Source organism: Rhinoraja longicauda, chromosome 30 (genome assembly GCF_053455715.1).
Source record: "Rhinoraja longicauda isolate Sanriku21f chromosome 30, sRhiLon1.1, whole genome shotgun sequence".
In the NCBI taxonomy this organism is placed as follows: domain Eukaryota; kingdom Metazoa; phylum Chordata; class Chondrichthyes; order Rajiformes; family Arhynchobatidae; genus Rhinoraja; species Rhinoraja longicauda.
Genome location: NC_135982.1, coordinates 28,590,221 through 28,609,216, shown reverse-complemented (window position 1 = coordinate 28,609,216; position 18,996 = coordinate 28,590,221). Strand labels below are relative to the sequence as shown.

Genomic DNA, 18,996 nt, shown 5'->3' with positions numbered 1-18,996 from the left:
ACCTCTGCCAGTTGATCAGCACAGGCTCTGAGGGCCCGCACTGGAATACCATCCGGCCCTGGAGCTTTGCGTCGTTGACCTTTTTGAAGGACCGCCTCACGTCTGCTGTTTGTAAGGACAGTGTGCTAGTCCCCCTGCACACCTGTGGACTCATGGTGGGCGCTGTGTTGTCTGCATGGAACCGGGCTGGTAGACAAAGCACCCAGGGAAGGCCGTCTTCTGTGCTATCAATAGTTGACTTGAAGTCCGCGTTGGCTAACGTTCCTATCTCCAAAAGTGTCTGTCAATCATACTGAACATGTGATAGTACAGTATGTGCATAAAGAGCAAGCAGTCAAAAGTAAATCCACACATGTTTGCTGAGTTGCCTCGGAGATCTCGTCAGTACAGCCATCTGCACGGTGCATAGGAAACAGCATTTTTCAATCCAGATTTTTCAATCCAGATGAAGATTCCTAACCGGATTACAGACACAAAAAGCCGGAGTAACTCAGCGGGACAGGCAGCATCTCTGGAGAGAAGGAATGGGTGACGTTTCGAGTTGAGACATCTTCACCCATTCCTTCTCTCTGGAGATGCTGCCTGTCCCGCTGAGTTACTCCAACTTTTTGGGTCCATCTTTGGTGTAAGCAAGCATCTACAGTTCCTTCCTACAAATTTCCTCCCGCAGATTGTTTGTTGCTCCAGATTCCAGCAGGCTCTTCTGTCTTCATCCTTAATTGTGTTGTGACTTTATGAATGTCCTTTGCCTTTGCCTCAGGCATGCTTTAAGTGTGTAAGCAAGGCGTGTAACTGGCTCGGCCGGGCTCTAGGGTGTGGCTCTAACCCTAACCCATTTTATTTTGTGGTATTTCTGTCATTATAGACATTCAAAAATGTGATCCGTATATTTCACATAACAAAATATTGACTGGTGACACGTTTATTGTCTCGCCATCAGTTCTTTGCAGCAAAATGAAGTGATGAGAATTAGCTGACGTGTATGCTTTTTTTTGTGACTTTTACAGACACCGAAAGCTCCAATTAGAGTGAATAACAAATTAGCATGGATTAAGAATTGGCTAGGTGATAGGAAAGAGCGAATAGGCATAAATGAATCTTTATTGCAAAGAGGATCAGTACTGGGACCACAACATATTACAGTTGGTGTGAAACTTGGATGAAGGCGGCAAACATATGTTTTGTAAATTTGCTTATGATACAAAGATGGTAGAGAAGTAAGTTGTGAAGAGGATATGAGAATGCTGCCAAGAGATCCAGGTAGATTTGTGGCTAAAGATCTGAAAATCTGGGTTTAATAAGGATTTAAAAGTGTCCATTTTTACACAAAAGGTGATAAAGTAGCATATTATGTGAATGGTGAGAGATTTCACAACCTGAGATGCAGTGAGATCTGGGTGTGCTTGTGCATGATTTGCATTGTATGCAGATATTACAAGTAAACACAATACGATGGGCGGCACGGTAGCGCAGCGGTAGAGTTGCTGCTTTACAGCGAATGCAGCGCCGGAGACTCAGGTTCGATCCTGACTACGGGTGCTGCACTGTAAGGAGTTTGTACGTTCTCCCCGTGACCTGCGTGGGTTTTCTCCGAGACCTTCGGTTTCCTCCCACACTCCAAAGACGTACAGGTATGTAGGTTAATTGGCTAGGTAAAGGTAAAAATTGTCCCTAGTGGGTGTAGGATAGTGTTAATGTGCGGGGATCGCTGGGCGGCACGGACTTGGTGGGCCGAAAAGGCCTGTTTCCGGCTGTATATATATATGATATATATATGAACTGCTGGAGGAACGCATGTCGGGTTGAGTGCCTGCATCAGACTGAGAATGTAGTGGGGAGATAACTAGCAGAAAGAGATGATAGGGAGGGATGAGGCAGGGGCTGGTGGGCAATAGGTGGAACCAGGTAAGAAGGGGATGGAGGCTCCATTTGGAGGCTGGAACATAAGAGGTTGCCGATTCTGGAATCTGATAAGAAAGAAAAGAGATAAGTGGAACCAGACAAGGAAGGGATAATAGACAGATGAAACCAGCGGGAGAAGGGGATATGAGAACCAGAAGATATATTGAGTGGAATGAAACTGTGACGGAATGGTGGGGGAGGAGGGAAATCAGAAGAAAAGAGAAAAGATCACTGGGATAAGTCAGAGGGTGGTGAATCTGTGGGATTCTTTGCCACAGAAAGCTGTGGAGGCCAAGTCAGTCGATATTTTTAGGCAGAGATAGATAGATTCGTGATTAGTACAGGTGTCAGAGGTTAAGGGGAGAAGGCAGGAGAATGGGGTTAGGAGGGAGAGATAGATCAGCCATGATTGAATGGCAGAGTAGACGTAATGGGCCAAATGGCCTAATTCTACTCCTATCACTTATGACCATATGAGTACAGGTTACCTGAAATTGGATAGTTCATTGCTCATTGGGGTATAGACTACCCAGGCAGAATATAAAGTGCTGCTCTTTTATTTTGAGGAAGTGAGGAAGTTGGCAACCCTATTGAGGAGGTGCAGATGAATCTTTGTCTAACTGTCCAATTTGTGAGCGAGCTGGGGAAGGGGAGTCGCAGAGAGAGAGTGCTGTTGTGTTTTTTTTGCCTGAGTATTGAACGAAGTATTGTGGTTATACGTCAAATGTATAGTGCATTGATGAGCCCACGTCTGGAGTCATGTGTTATTGATTTTATTTTTAAAAAGAATGTTGCGTGGTTAGAAACAATCAGAAAATTCACTGGACTAATAGTTGGAATGGGCGTGTGGAAAGGATGAACAGGCTCGGCTTGTATCCACTGATTTGGAAACGTGAGAAGGGACTTGATTAGAATGTAAGAGGTCCTGAGGAATCTTGTCAGTAGCAAGGATGTTTCCTGTTGTGGGAGGAATAAGAGCTAAGGACCATTGTTTAAAATTGAAAGGTCAGAACAGAAAGGTTAGAACAGAAAGGGAGATTTTTTTCTCTCTTAGGGCTGAGAGTCTTCAGAACATTCTTCCTGAAATGATAATGGAAGCAGAATCATTGTGTTTCTAAGGCAAAGGTAGAAAGGGATTGGAAGGTTATGGATAGACTGAAACGTGTAGTTGTGTTTGCATTCAGATCAGCTCTGTTCCATTGAATTGGAACACTGTGCAGGTTTGAGAGGCCAAATGGATTACACGTGTTCCTAATTTATACGTCCACATTTTTCCATTCTTTTATACATCCAGCAGATGTTCTCTGCAGATTAATGATCTCGCCAATGTCTCCTTCAGCATGATAGCTCCCACAAACGTCTGAATGCCACATATATGAATTCTGTGATACTTGTGCCAAAAATGAATGCTAAGAGCACAAATTTGCCACCATGTGAACTGCCTCTTCTGAATAATGACTTACAATTAGGATTGCCATCTGTCCCAAATTAGCCAGGACATCCCGTATTTTGGACTAAATTGGTTTGTCCCGTACGGGACCGCCCTTGTCCTGTATTAGGCCCTGGGGGCGCTGTAGGCCCGGACGCTGTAGGTCCGGACAGTGTAGCTATGCAGGTCCGGGCGCTGCCTAACAGAGGTTGCGTAGCAACCTGCCTCCCAGCCCGGGCGGTCACCATTGGTGGAGCGGGAGCACGTGGCTGGGTGAGGTCACATGGGGCGCGGGGCAGTGACGCCACCTTGTCCCTTATTTGGGAGTGGGATAGTTGGCACCCCTACTTACAATATACTTCGGGGTTATCCACTTTGTGTGGGTGGGTGGATTGGAGAAGGGGGCACTTCATATCATCTAGTTTAACAATTCTATGTCATACTGAGGAAATGCATCATTTTTGTTGCTGCCAAGAATATAGGCAGAACTTTTACCAATGTTAGGACTAATTTCACCATTTACTTCACAACTATTTGCGAAATGTTGCTGAGTGCAAAATAAACTCTTATTTTATCCTGAGAAAACACTTTAATTCATTAGTATGTTGTGTTTTAGGACACTTCAAAGGTGCTGTAAATTAGCTAAAGCTAGGAATTCTTAAAAGTTAGCAGAAGCACTTTCAACTATGAGCACAAAAGGTTATTGGACAGAGTTATTCAGTTACTATTTATTGGACATTAATCTTTTCTTTTAACCAGATGAATTTTGCAAGAAATTCTGACATGTGATCGCTCCCACTTTTAGTATTTACAGTATCATTGTGCACAATGACCACTACATTTTCTCTCTTGCCATGAGACAAAGGATTAAAGAGATTAAATCTCACCAGTGGAGGGCTATATTTCTTTGAACGAATTCCAATCTGAACCACTGTGTGAGCCTCGATACTTTGTGGTCTAACTCCCAAGCAGACCAGTACCAATTGTAGTCCTCCTACACTGTCTCCAGTAAGATCAGCTAACATAGCAGGGCTAAGTCTTGCTACCTTCCAGTCTGTCTGAACCAGCGCAAGTGTTTTTAGTCAAGTGTCCTTCAATTATTTCAGAACAAATCCACACAAGAGACTGTGCTGGAAGCTCCTGGTTGTTTGTCAAATTTGCTGGAGGGTTTTCTAAAACCACAATATCGTCTTCGTGCTTGGAACGTAACCTAATCATTTTGTAGGAGAATTCAGCATTTAATAATTGCCATGTAAACTATTGAACTCTCAAAGCAACAATGTGGAACAGCTGTTGGAACAGTAATCTGAAAAAAAAACTTTCATTGTTGAACTATTAACTGCGTTCTTTGGAGTGGCTTGTAAGAAGTGAACTTTTCACCTGTACTTTTTTTTAAAACCAAAATTAAGATCAGAAGATGAGTTGTTTCTTTATGTGTATCAACTGAAAAATTAGGGGACTAGAGTTGAGGGCAGGGGAATTTATGTGAGATCTTTCTGGGCTCGGCATCAACAAATTCATGGACTTACTTTTTATTGGCCATTCACTTATAGTCACTTTGGAATAAAGGCAAGCTGTGTTGTTCAAACAATGGACATTGTGCCGAACCAATGTAAATTGTTGTTTAGGAAGGAACTGCAGATGCTGATTTACACCGAAGATAGACACAAAATGCTGGAGTAACTCAGTGGGACAGGCAGCACCTCTGGAGAGAAGGTATGGGTGACTTTTTGGGTTGGGACTTTTCTTGAGTCTCTGCATCGGAAACATCAAAGATGTTGCCTGTCCCACTGAGTTACTCCAGCTTTTTGTTACGATCTTCGGTGTAATTTGTGCCTTTTGTTTTCAGACTTTCCTTCTCTTGATGAAGCTACACAACCAAGTGGGCAGCATTCAATGGCAGGACTAGACAATAAACATTCACAGCTGTCCAGTTTTGAAGAACTACTTAGATAACTGACCATGGTCTGTGTCGGGCATCTGCAAAGATGCCAATTCCACCACTGATCATTGGAAAACAGTTGGAAAGATGTTGGGATTTGCTTCTCAGCCTAAAGTTACTCAGACCTCAAACCACAACTTTGATGTAAGAGCACCAGACATCCACAACTCTTCTTTTGCATTGGCCCAAAGCCTAGCAATTGACACATTGGCTCTAGAAATTGTGGACGCATTGGTGATCATTTTCCAATGTTCTATAGATTCAGGATCAGTTCCTGTGGATTATGAGGGTAGCTAATGTTATCCCACTTTTTAAGAAAGGAGGGAGAGAGAAAACGGGAAATTATAGACCAGTTAGTCTGACATCAGTAGTGGGGAAGATGCTGGAGTCAATTATAAAAGATGAAATTGCAGAGCATTTGGATAGCAGTAACAGGATCGTTCCGAGTCAGCATGGATTTACGAAGGAGAAATCATGCTTGACTAATCTTCTGGAATTTTTTGAGGATGCAACTAGGAAAATGGACTTTCAGAAAGCCTTCAGCAAGGTCCCACATAGGAGATTAGTGGGCAAAATTAGAGCACATGGTATTGGGGGTAAGGTACTGACATGGATAGAAAATTGGTTGACAGACAGAAAGCAAAGAGTGGGGATAAATGGGTCCCTTTCAGAATGGCAGGCAGTGACTAGTGGGGTACCACAAGGCTCGGTACTGGGACCGCAGCTATTTACAATATACATTAATGACTTGGATGAAGGGAGTAAAAGTACCATTAGCAAATTTGCAGATGATACAAAGCTGGGTGGTAGTGTGAACTGTGAGGAAGATGCTATGAGGTTGCAGGGTGACTTGGACAGGTTGTGTGAGTGGGCGGATGCATGGCAAATGCAGTTTAACGTGGATAAGTGTAAGGTTATCCACTTTGATGGTAAGAATAGGAAGGCAGATTATTATCTGAATGGTGTCAAGTTAGGAAAAGGGGACGTACAACGAGATCTGGGTGTCCTAGTGCATCAGTCACTGAAAGGAAGCATGCAGGTACAGCAGGCTGTGAAGAAAGCCAATGGAATGTTGGCCTTCATAACAAGAGGACTTGAGTATAGGAGCAAAGAGGTCCTTCTGCAGTTGTACAGGGCCCTAGTGAGACCGCACCTGGAGTACTGTGTGCAGTTTTGGTCTCCAAATTTGAGGAAGGATATTCTTGCTATTGAGGGTGTGCAGCGTAGGTTTACTAGGTTAATTCCCGGAATGGCGGGACTGTCATATGTTGAAAGACTGGAGCGACTAGGCTTGTATACACTGGAATTTAGAAGGATGAGAGGGGATCTTATCGAAACATATAAGATTATTAAGGGGTTGGACATGTTAGAAGCAGGAAACATGTTCCCAATGTTGGGGGAGTCCAGAACCAGGGGCCACAGTTTAAGAATAAGGGATAGGCCATTTAGAACGGAGATGAGGAAAAACATTTTCAGTCAGAGAGTTGTAAATCTGTGGAATTCTCCGCCTCAGAAGGCAGTGGAGGCCAATTATCTGAATGCATTCAAGAGAGAGCTAGATAGAGCTCTTAAGGATAGCGGAGTCAGGGGGTATGGGGAGACGGCAGGAACGGGGTACTGATTGAGAATGATCAGCCATGATCACGTTGAATGGTGGTGCTGGCTCGAAGGGCCGAATGGCCTCCTCCTGCACTTATTGTCTATTGACACATTCTGAGTGCGGAAAGTCTGGTGAAATGTGCTGGTATGCAAAAAGTATGAAATAAAATGGAAAAATAGGTTTTGATATTGGGGTCTCTGATTGGAGAAGTGTACCCACCCACTAAATTATCCTTCATCCTCATGCATATTGAGGCAATATGTTGAACAGGTCTGACTACCATAATTTTAAACATTCGTCACCATGAGGGAAGAACCTGCTGAAGGGAGAAAACTCTTTATCAATAGCACGGTTACGTTTAAGCGAGCGTGCATCTAGCAGCTTTTCATGGAATTAGATGTTCAGGAGCACCAAACACCTTACCTCAAAAAGATTGGTTTTATCCTGGGCAATGTTCTGGGTGTATCTCGTATGGTTAGATAATGGTCACAACCAGGATCAGGAATTCATCTCCACCACAGTTGTTCAACCCAATGTAGTTTAGACCTTATAAGACACTGTAACTCATATTATCACTTTATATGCAGTGAAATAAGTCATTTGGAATTCCCCTAAATTACTGTTGTTTGAACTAGATTCAGTTTCCAAGGTATAATGTGGTCTCCAATCTCCAATTTATAGTTCAAAAATGATCAGAGGAGAGCTGGTGTAACACCCATAAACATAATGCCATGCCTTCTAAAAGTGTGATATAATCAAACTGGTCTTGTCACATGTCACCGGTTCTGGATCAGGTTTTGTTTTTATTGAATTAGTGAGTGAGCCAGTTTAGCTTTGCACGTCCAAATGCTGAACTTGTTATGGCAATTGGTAGTCAGATTATGCAGGGCATGAAGTTCCCAGGTTTAAATTTGGACCATTGTTCCTTCACAGCGGGATTAGGACTGGGCAAGGAGAAAATGTACTTTGCGTTGCTGGATCACGTAACTGGAACAAATTCTTTCAATTACTGGAAAATTTTCACTCCAAGTCTTTTGATGTACAGAGTGGGAGAAGAGAGACACATTTATTTCAAAGTTGGCTGCTGAATTTTATAATAATAATAATAAATTTTATTTGTCATATGTAGGTTGGCACAGGGTCAACGGTACAATGAAATGTATTTGACAAAACAACGGGTCACCTCAGCAGCAAAGTTCTAAGAGAATCTTTTTTGTGACCATTTGTTTTTTTCATTTAGAGCTCATTATTGATGAGTTGCCGTGTTTCACTTACCTACTTTTTAAGTGTTTTTGTTTCTTCTTTCTCTCTCCTCCAGTTTGCTGGGACATTATCGGATGGATTGGGAAAGACCATGGACACTAGACACCAGACTGAGCGGGAATCCATTCGCTACCAAGCGGTGACCAGCGGAGAACACCTCGTGGCAGGAATTCAGGGGCTGGCTCACGGTACGAGGGAGGCAATTTCTGTTAATGGGTGAAATTTCTGCATTAATACCAGATCAAATAAAGTTCCGCATCCTTTGTGTATTCTATCCAACTGTGGGCATGCCGTTTGCAGGATATATTTTTACCATTCCTATGGTTTTAAAGTGTATTTCATATTTTTTTGTATTTTACAATGGAACCTTTCATCAGTCATAGCCTGCTTTCCAGCTGAATTTACAACAAGGTTGTCATGCTTTATAAAGATTAAATTTCACTGTAATGCATTTCATATGTCCCGTCCTTGGAGACAGAAGTTCTTTGCTAGCAATGAAAAAGTCAAATTTTCCCTGTTTTTTTTTTAACCTCAACACACTATTTGGAATCTTCGTCATCTCACAATGGAAAATCATTTAGATTATCGTCCAGCTAAGGAAATGGCACACTTACTGTTTGCACCAGGATTCATATACCAGCAACCCCTCCCCCTCAAGTTACCGAACTAGCCAAATTATAAACAAGATCTGTGCTGGACCAGTGCTTGGCTGACACATGAAGTGTGCGTACAGTTTTCCCCAACATTTTGTTTTTTTCATGGTTTTTAAATCTTTCAGTGAGAAATATTATGTTGTTCCTTTGTTGGTGGGGGCAAGGGTGGTAGAAATGGAAGTGTGGTGGAGTAGTTAACTGTTTGCATGCTTTTTGATTTCTTCTGCCTTGTCTACCTTCAACCACTTTATTCCGTCAAAATCAAAATTCGAATCAGATGTTAATTAACCCTTTCTTAATTGCCTTATATATTTTTACCATTCATCATCTCAAAGTTCTAAGAGAATCTTTTTTAATATGTATTCTTTCACGGAATGTAGCATTATTTGCCACTGATTTGAGGCAGTTGTGAGTAAATCTCGATAGAGGTGCTAGAGTCGTCTGTATCCCAGACCATGTAGAAATGGTAGATTTCTTTTCCTGTCGGACATTAATGAACCTGATGGGTTCTTGCAGCAATCTAAGGATGAGTTCAGATTAATTTAATTACCTGTATCTAAATTCCATGGTTGCTTTAGTGGAGTTTTGAACTCATCTTTCTGGATCAGTGGTCCAGACCTTGGGTTGCTAGTTGAGAAACACCATTACTATGGTACCTTGGACACAAAATGCTGGAGTAACTCAGCGGAACAGGCAGCATCTCTAGATAGAAGGAATGGGCGATGTTTCTGTTTGAGACCCTTCTTCAATCTGTAATCCAGCATCTGCAGTTCCTTCCTACACACTATGCTACCTTACCCTGATTTAAATGCATTACATTAGCCGTTGCACAAAAGTTTGTTCTATCAGTTGCTGCTGAAGGGCCTTGGAATTCAATGTAGCAGTATATTAAGTTAACCCTAAATACCATTCCTTAGACATAATCAATCATTATTCTATATGCATAGAATGTAGAACATGAAAATGTCTGTGCTGAACATGATGCCAAAATAACCCCATCTGGAGGGAACACACATGATCCATATCCCACCACTCATGGAGTCCTATAGTGCGGCAACTGGCCCTTCGGCCCAACTTGCCCACGCTGACCAACATGCCCCGTCTACACTAATCCCACCGGCCTGCATTTGGCCCATATCACTCTAAACTCATCCCTTCCATGTACCTATCTAAATGCTTCTTAAAAGTCAAGATAGTACCTGCAGATTTAGAACTACCTATATTTAGAAATAAATATAGTCGTGGTAAAATCTGGGTTTAACACTGACATGTTTGTAAAGATTGAATTGTTTTTAATATGAACTTTGTACAAAGATAGGAAGATTATGCTTTATGAAAGTTTCCACTGTTGAGGCATTAGCGTTCCAGTGCTATCACACTCTACCCCTCAGGGAATGGTTGAAATTCTGGCGTAATGTAAAAGAGCCAGGGGCCAGTTATAAACAATAGACAATAGGTGCAGGACAATAGACAATAGACAATAGACAATAGGTGCAGGAGTAGGCCATTCAGCCCTTCGAGCCAGCACCGCCATTCAATGCGATCATGGCTGATCACTATCAATCAGTACCCCGTTCCTGCCTTCTCCCCATACCCCCTCACTCCGCTATCCTTAAGAGCTCTATCCAGCTCTCTCTTGAAAGCATCCAACGAACTGGCCTCCACTGCCTTCTGAGGCAGAGAATTCCACACCTTCACCACCCTCTGACTGAAAAAGTTCTTCCTCATCTCCGTTCTAAATGGCCTACCCCTTATTCTCAAACTGTGGCCCCTTGTTCTGGACTCCCCCAACATTGGGAACATGTTATCTGCCTCTAATGTGTCCAATCCCCTAATTATCTTATATGTTTCAATAAGATCCCCCCTCATCCTTCTAAATTCCAGTGTATACAAGCCCAATCGCTCCAGCCTTTCAACATACGACAGTCCCGCCATTCCGGGAATTAATCTAGTGAACCTACGCTGGACTCCCCCAACATTGGGAACATGTTTCCTGCCTCTAATGTGTCCAATCCCCTAATTATCTTATATGTTTCAATAAGATCCCCCCTCATCCTTCTAAATTCCAGTGTATACAAGCCTAATTGCTCCAGCCTTTCAACATACGACAGCCCCGCCATTCCGGGAATTAACCTAGTGAACCTACGCTGCACGCCCTCAATAGCAAGAATATCCTTCCTCAAATTTGGAGACCAAAACTGCACACAGTACTCCACATGCGGTCTCACCAGGGCCCGGTACAACTGTAGAAGGACCTCTTTGCTCCTATACTCAACTCCACTTGTTATGAAGGCCAACATTCCATTGGTTTTCTTCACTGCCTGCTGTACCTGCATGCTTCCTTTCAGTGACTGATGCACTAGGACACCCAGATCTCGTTGAACATCCCCTCTTCCTAACTTGACACCATTCAGATAATAATCTGCCTTTCTATTCTTACTTCCAAAGTGAATAACCTCACACTTATCTACATTAAACTGCATCTGCCATGTATCCGCCCACTCACACAACCTGTCCAAGTCACCCTGCAGCCTTATTGCATCTTCCTCACAATTCACACTACCCCCCAGCTTAGTATCATCTGCAAATTTGCTAATGGTACTTTTAATCCCTTCATCTAAGTCATTAATGTATATCGTAAATAGCTGGGGTCCCAGCACCGAACCTCGCGGTACCCCACTGGTCACTGCCTGCCATTCCGAAAGGGACCCATTTATCCCCACTCTTTGCTTTCTGTCTGTCAACCAATTTTCTATCCATGTCAGTACCCTACCCCCAATACCATGTGCTCTAATTTTGCCCACTAATCTCCTATGTGGGACCTTGTCGAAGGCTTTCTGAAAGTCGAGGTACACCACATCCACTGACTCTCCCTTGTCAATTTTCCTAGTTACATCCTCAAAAAATTCCAGTAGATTTGTCAAGCATGATTTCCCCTTCGTAAATCCATGCTGACTCGGAATGATCCTGTTACTGCTATCCAAATGCTCAGCAGTTTCGTCTTTTATCTACAAGTTCACTATCCCAAATCCCTTGTCTACAGCCTATCTTCACCTGGTTCAGGAGTTTAGAACTAAGCATCGTAGCCACTCAATAAGAAATTAAAGACATCATTTCATTCAGAGATTTGCAAATTCTCTTTCCTGGAAGGCTGTGGGAGCACAGTTACTGAGAATATTCACCACAGATAAATCAGACTTTTGTCACAAAGACTATCATGAGAGTGTAATAATTGAGAAGGTGAAGTTGGGGTAGTTGTTCATCTGTGATATTACTGCACTGTTAAGCAAGCTCGAGGAGCCATCTGCTTTATTACTGCTTTGGTTTCTCATGTTTCATTGATTCTGGTCAATACATGGGCCTCATTTTTCTAAATTCTACTTTCCCCCAACAGGAATTTTGGGTGGCTTCACGAGTGTTATTACCTCAACAGTAGAAGGTGTGAAAACGGACGGTGGTGTTGGTGGTTTTTTCTCTGGCCTGGGGAAGGGACTGGTTGGCACCATAACGAAACCAGTGGCCGGTGCACTCGACTTTGCTTCAGAAACAGCCCAAGCAGTGCGAGAAACCACAACCGTGAACAATCACAGGTAACACAGGGAAATCCACATCACATCACAACGCAATGGGAGAGGGAGAGAGCATTAGGATTGGGGATTTCTCAGTGATTATCAGTTATTTATTTCTTGTCTCTAGTATAAAGATACAGCCAAATGTTTCTACTGAAAGCTATCCAGTGAAATCATACAATACGTGAACACAATAGATCCTCTTGTGGAACATCACGCAGGGATCGCCACCTTCTGATACCCGTCAGCAGAGCTTTGATATTTTTCACTAGCTTCTTTGAAAATTATATTTTGCATCAATTTTCTACGTTTGTGTTGTGCAAATAGATTAGAGATTTGTTTCATCTTCACAGTTCCAAGGAGTAGAGAGTAGGATAAACTGGCACGTACATATTTATCCAAGATGTTATTCAGGAATACTTGCATTATACATTAAAACTTTCTATGAACAACCTGTTTTAACAGCGTTAAGTACATTGTCTTGTTGGCCTTTGTGCAGGTTACTATATCCATAGATTCCAATAATAATTGAACAAATTATGCTCAGATTGTTAGTGTAGGGGTCTGCTATTATAAGTAGAGAACGTGCTATCATTGTGTGAACAGACTGTACGTGCATCAGTTGCTAATAATTTGCTTATAGGCCGCAGTACTACCTGTAACTTAATAGATCGTAAAACACATAGTTGCTTCTCCATGTCGATGATATGGATTGCCAGCAGAACAAAAGGATGAACAAAAATGACCCCCTTTAAAGGAATGTCATGGTGAAGCAGGAGTCCTGATGTCCCAGGATTTACATAATCTTTTAAGACTCTGTCTTTATTCTCCTGAGTAGTCTATTGGTTTATTATTGTCACCTGTGCCAAGGTACAGAGTAAAACTTTGTTTTGCTTGCTATACAGTCAATTCTTGCCATATGCGAGTACAATCAAGCCATACACAAGTACAACAAGCAGTGCAAAGACTAAAATGAACCAAGTGTGGAATGTAGTGGAACAGCTAGAGAGGAAGTGCAGATGAAAGAAATTGCAGGGGCCTCAATGAGGTAGGTTGGGAGATCTGGATGACACCCTTGGTTTATGAGAGGTCCATTCAATGGTAAAATAGAAGCAGGGGAAAAAAGCTTTTCCTGATCTGATGGTGCATGCTTTCATGCTTATTTATCTTCTGCCTGATGGGAGAAGGAAGAATGGCCGTGTTCTAAGCGCTCCTCATGAGCGGTCCTTGATTGCATTGGCTGCTTTCCCGAGGCAGTGTGAAATCCACGTGAAGTCGATGATGGGGAAGACTGGACTACATTCACAACTCTTTGCAATTTCCCTCAGTCGTGGGCAGAGCAGTTGCCAAACCATGTTGGGTAATGCATCGCGATATGATGCATTTGCATCTGTCAGACAATGTATTATTCTTATTAGCTGCCTGACATATTGTGCAAAATCACAGTACTTGGGAAGAAAATCTGTTTTCTTATATGAACACAATCCCAGCAGAATGCAGCAATAAACCATCTGAACACCTCGACATTATACCGCCCATGGGATTGCAGACTGCATTCCCTTCTGTTAATTTCATCAAACTGTAACCCAAACATTTCAATTTTTTCTAGTTTAAAATAGTAAGATTCTTTACATAGCAACTGTTATTATGGTTCTTATTTGATTTATTGTTTTCAGCTTGTCTTTTCAATCTTGCATGAATATATTTGACAATTCCATCATTCCATGTAATAATGTAGAGATTTGGCAGGGTTGAGAGGCCCTGAATCAGAAAATTGGGCCCATCTGACATAGCAAAATGAAGAATCTTAAAAGCAGAATGGTGGTTTGAATTTCATTAGAGTTTGCTTCAACCAACAAGCAATATTTATTGTGATGTAGAACCTTATAATATTTCAGCATCTCAACCACTTTTCACGATAAATAGCTTTTGAGTGTGTATGTTATGTAGGGAATCATTCTGCACCAGCAGCATTTCCCACTAGGGTTGCCAACTTCCTCACTTCCAAATAAGGGACAACGGGTGACGTCGCCGCCCCGCGCCCCACGTGACCTCACCCAGCCAGCGGCTGCGTGCTCCCGCTCCACCAATGGCGGACACCCAGGCCCCAAAAAATAATTGTTTTTTAGGGGGTCTAAGCGAGAAAACCAAAAATGAAAACCCAAACCTTATTACAAATCATGCAGAACTACTAGAAAGGATCAAAACCAAAACTAGAGATTTCAGCCATGGTCATGGATTTGTTCTCCATCAAATATACCGGTAAAAGAAGGCACCCATTTTACCTCTGCTTTGTATTAACTTCTGGTTAACACTGGAATGTCCAATGGATCACCTTTGCAATTTCTGCCAGCTCCACAAGATTCCACCACCCTCTCACTTTTACTCTAAACATTCTGACTGTGACCTCTTGTATTCTGTATCAGCTGGACCCACCACAAACTTCAGCAACATGACTCCATCTTCTATCTGATCACAGTCACTGCAAGACAATATTGTAGTCTTCAACTTTAGATGATTCACTTCTGGTATAGGAAAATGCCCATTTTTGCTCGTCATCATTTTGGCTCAGTTTTCCTTTTTTTTCTTGTTTCTTTGGGCAATCCAGCTGCTGGGCATGTCCCACTTCCTACCCATGAGTAATTCATTACACAGGCAAAGAGCTTTAAACTGATGTTAACTGCCCATTCACTCTCACAGCAGCTCCCTCCACTCAGATAGATGGTCTGAAGGTTTAGAAGGATGAGAGGAGATCTTATCGAAACGTATAAGATTATTATGGGGTTGGACACGTTAGAGGCAGGAAACATGTTCCCAATGTTGGGGGAGTCCAGAACTAGGGGCCACAGTTTAAGAATAAGGGGTAGGCCATTTAGAACGGAGATGAGGAAAAACTTTTTCAGTCAGAGAGATGTGAATCTGTGGAATTCGCTGCCTCAGAAGGCAGTGGAGGCCAATTCTCTGAATGCATTCAAGAGAGAGCTATATAGAGCTCTTAAGGATAGCGGAGTCAGGGGGTATGGGGAGAAGGCAGGAACGGGATACTGATTGTGGATGATCAGCCATGATCACATTGATTGGCTGTGCTGGCTCGAAGGGCCGAATGGCCTCCTCCTGCACCTATTGTCTATTGTCTAAGAAGGGTCTCGAGCCCAAACGTCACCCATTCCTTCTCTCCAGAGATGCTGCCTGACCCGCTGAGTTACTCCAGCATTTTGTGTCTATCTCCAGATAAATTCCCTTTGATCGAACCATTCCCCTCCAACCTCCTCTGCTTCCTGAACCAACTTATTTCCCCCCTTTCTGTAATTCGGATGAAGTGGTTACAGTTTTAAATGTTTGCAGTTTCTCTTTCCTACCTACCCTGCCGAGTCTTCCCAGCATTCTCCGTTTTTTATTTAATATTGTATCACCAGTGCCTGTTGGATATCTATATTGTGTATATCTGCATTTGACGAAGTCACTTCTCATTGAGTTTGATGCTTTGACATTGCGTGGCTGAGCCTCGTTGAATCCGCAGTAACAAAGCGGGGGATGTGCACGATCGCACCAAAAACTCCCAAATCAACATTGTTGAGTTGCAGCTTATCCATCCCCTTCAGAACATTTTGAGATTTAATAAAATTCAGATGTGTGGCTATGCACAGAGTTATCTTTAAATCAACCCATGCCCATCCATATACATTGCTCTTCGTGACTCCCATCAATGTGAATACATAGAAACAGAAAATAGGTGCAGGAGCACGCCATTCGGCCCTTCGAGCCAGCACTGCCATTCAATACGATCATGGCTGATCATCCTAAATCAGTACCCCATTCCTGCTTTCTCCCCATATCCCTTGATTCCGTTAGCACAAAGAGCTATATCTAACTCTCTCTTAAAAACATCTGCAATAGTCTGCACAGTGCAGCAGGGTGTATGGAAATTCAAACTAGTTAGTTTGCCTGCAGTCACATTGTGTAATGCTTAAAGGACTGTGATTGAACAAGGCATGCAAATAATAAAAAGCCTAATATTTAAAGCTAGTTGCACAGATGCTACTTTGCATTCTCCAGTCATTCCTCAGACTGCTTAGCTTTTTTTGTGTAGGAAGGAACTGAAGAAAAGTCTCAACCTGAAACATCACCCATTCCTTTTCTCCAGAGATGCTGCCTGTCCTGCTGAGTTACTCCAGCCATTTGTGTCTGTCTTTGGCTTTTTTGAGTTGCAGTTTCACTTGCAAGATGAGATTTGGGGGTTTCTGTGAGAACATAGTTATACTATGCTCTCTTTGAACAGTTCACGGTTTTATATTTCCATGCCTGAAAATCGACCTGTGCGCTTTAAGGTGAATAAACGACAGTGCTAATTGGCAGCATTGGACTGAGTGTTTGAATTTGTCAAAGCTGCAGATTATAAAATATCCCTTCGCCAAGCAAAAATGTAAAGACCAATTTATAGCTTTGTGTAAAGCAATGCATTTCCCCTTCTGGAAGTTGCCTTTGTTGTATGATACATTTTAAAACTGCCTCTCCCAAACCTCAAGGCTTACCTTTTATTGTGCATTTTCTGCTGATTTGTGTATTTGAGGTTTGCTTTCCATGTCTGAAAGTCTTGGTAAATATTTCTTTTATGTGAGAGCAATACTCCTTAAGAGTAAACAGAGAATTTAGTGGAGAGTGACTGAGTTTCAGGAGGTCAGTAAAATGTGAAGTGGCCTTCAGTGCATTGTTTAACAGAATGCTTCAAAGCTCGTAATGCACACAAGGGTTTAAACAGGAAGTTTCAATTGTAACTAGAATGATTGATGACTTTAGTGTGTGCTTTACAAGCAAAACCAGATTTTCCTAACCTGATTATTGCATGCTTGCTGACACCAATTCCCGTTTCTCAGCATTGCAATCTGGATCTAACTTGGTTGTTCTTAACTCATCTGAATCCTTTCAATGTATTGTATAAACGCCACTGCAATTATTCAAACTTTTGAAGGTCATTTGGCTGAATTTGTATCATAGTTCTGTGTTGAACCATTTTACTTACCAGACTACTTTTTTAAACACGTTGATCCAGATTCATGACGATATATCTGTATCTTGGTTTTTACCTTTGCCAATATCAACGTGGTAATTTCTGCCTGAGTGTTTCTCTTGTGATCCTTCTTTAGGGTTGCCAACTTCTTCACTCCCAAATACGGGACAAAGGGTGACGTCACTGCCCCGCGCCCCACGTGACCTCACCCAGCCAGCGGCTACGTGCTCCCGCTCCACCAATGGCGTCCATTATGGGGGTTATGGGGGAGAAGGCAGGATTTAATGGGGTTAGGAGGGAGAGATAGATCAGCCATGATTGAATGGCAGAGTAGACTCGATGGGCCAAATGACCTAATACTACTTCTATTCCTTATGACCTTATTAAAGGAAATGCAGGAAGATTTTGGTGGATGTGGGTATAAAGAGTTACTGAAACAAATAGAAGTAGAATTAGGCCATTCGGCCCATCAAATTTACTGGTAATTCCATTGCGTTTCAGAACAAGCTCCAGGGGTTCCTTTTTTTTCTACCCCTTCCCAGTGAAACTGTAGGGTTCTAACTGAGAATAGAGTTACTGTTCAACCTGATCTAATCCCAGAGTACAGGCAGTCCCAGTTTACGACAGTGTTCGGTTCCTGAGAACCTTTCATAACTCCAACTGCTGATAAGTTGGAAATGAACAAAAACATGTGTTGGGAGAAGATCAGAGAAACAGCAATGACTGGAAAAGGGGGCAAGTGAGGGAAGAGCTGATGAGGGAGTGGGTCTGATCAGTGCTCCTGGCTCACTCGACTCCACCCAGATCCCGAGGATTGTGCCTCGGGGCGGAGGTTCGGGCAAGGAGGTCGGTGGGAGAGGAGAAGGCAAGAGTATTCCCATCCAGCAGAACCTGGCTGCAACCCTACAGCAGTCAGCAAACCAAACACAACTGTATGTACACCATGCCCATACGTTGAGTTTTCATAACCCAGCAAAGAGCTGTTACTGAAACAAGCAGCACTGCAGGTAGCAAGAAGTACTATTGTAGTATGTATAATACTGAAGGATGCCAGTTATCTAATTCAACAATAAAAATGTTGACACAAAAAGCTGGAGTAACTCAGTGGGTCAGACAGCATCTCTGGAGAAAAGGAACGGGTGATGTTTTGGGTCGAGACCAGAGCCTTATAGCAAAATGATCTGCTTGGTTCTAATGGTGTAAAATTCCAAACATCCCTTGAATGCACAATGTGTTTCTCAGTCGGTCTCCTGTTCTTTGCTTGAGCATTGGGGGGGGGAAACAGTTGCAGCCAATGCTTGGCCATGAAAAACCATACTACCTCATACATGTGGCAACTCCAAGGTAAACTAGCATAATTAACAGCCCACTACTTAATGTCTGTTCTGCCATGTAGTGTCCCAAGTTCCCGCCTTTCTGGAGTGAATCCCAGTCTTTACAAGCAGAATATGTAGGAAGCACTTTGCATCAGGACAAGCTGTGCTTTATAAAATAAAAAGCCCAGGCAAAGGAACATCTGATGAAAATTCTGCCAAACTGGCCTGCTTATGTATCCCTGGAGTCTAACCATAATTATAAAGACAATATTCCATTGTGTTAATTAAATGCAGCTTAATATGCTATGTACCAG

The 18,996-nt window shown here is 42.5% G+C and overlaps 1 protein-coding gene across 2 annotated transcripts in view; it reads left to right on the top strand.

Moving 5' to 3' along the window:
- The window catches only part of vps13d (vacuolar protein sorting 13 homolog D), a 216,010-nt gene that overhangs the window by 154,297 nt on the left and 42,717 nt on the right, over positions 1–18,996 (top strand). For both annotated transcript variants that reach the window (XM_078425505.1, XM_078425504.1), the window contains 2 exons: positions 8,192–8,324; positions 12,184–12,379. In XM_078425505.1, coding sequence (XP_078281631.1) covers positions 8,192–8,324; positions 12,184–12,379 — 329 coding nt within the window. The remainder of the gene's footprint in view (positions 1–8,191; positions 8,325–12,183; positions 12,380–18,996) is intronic.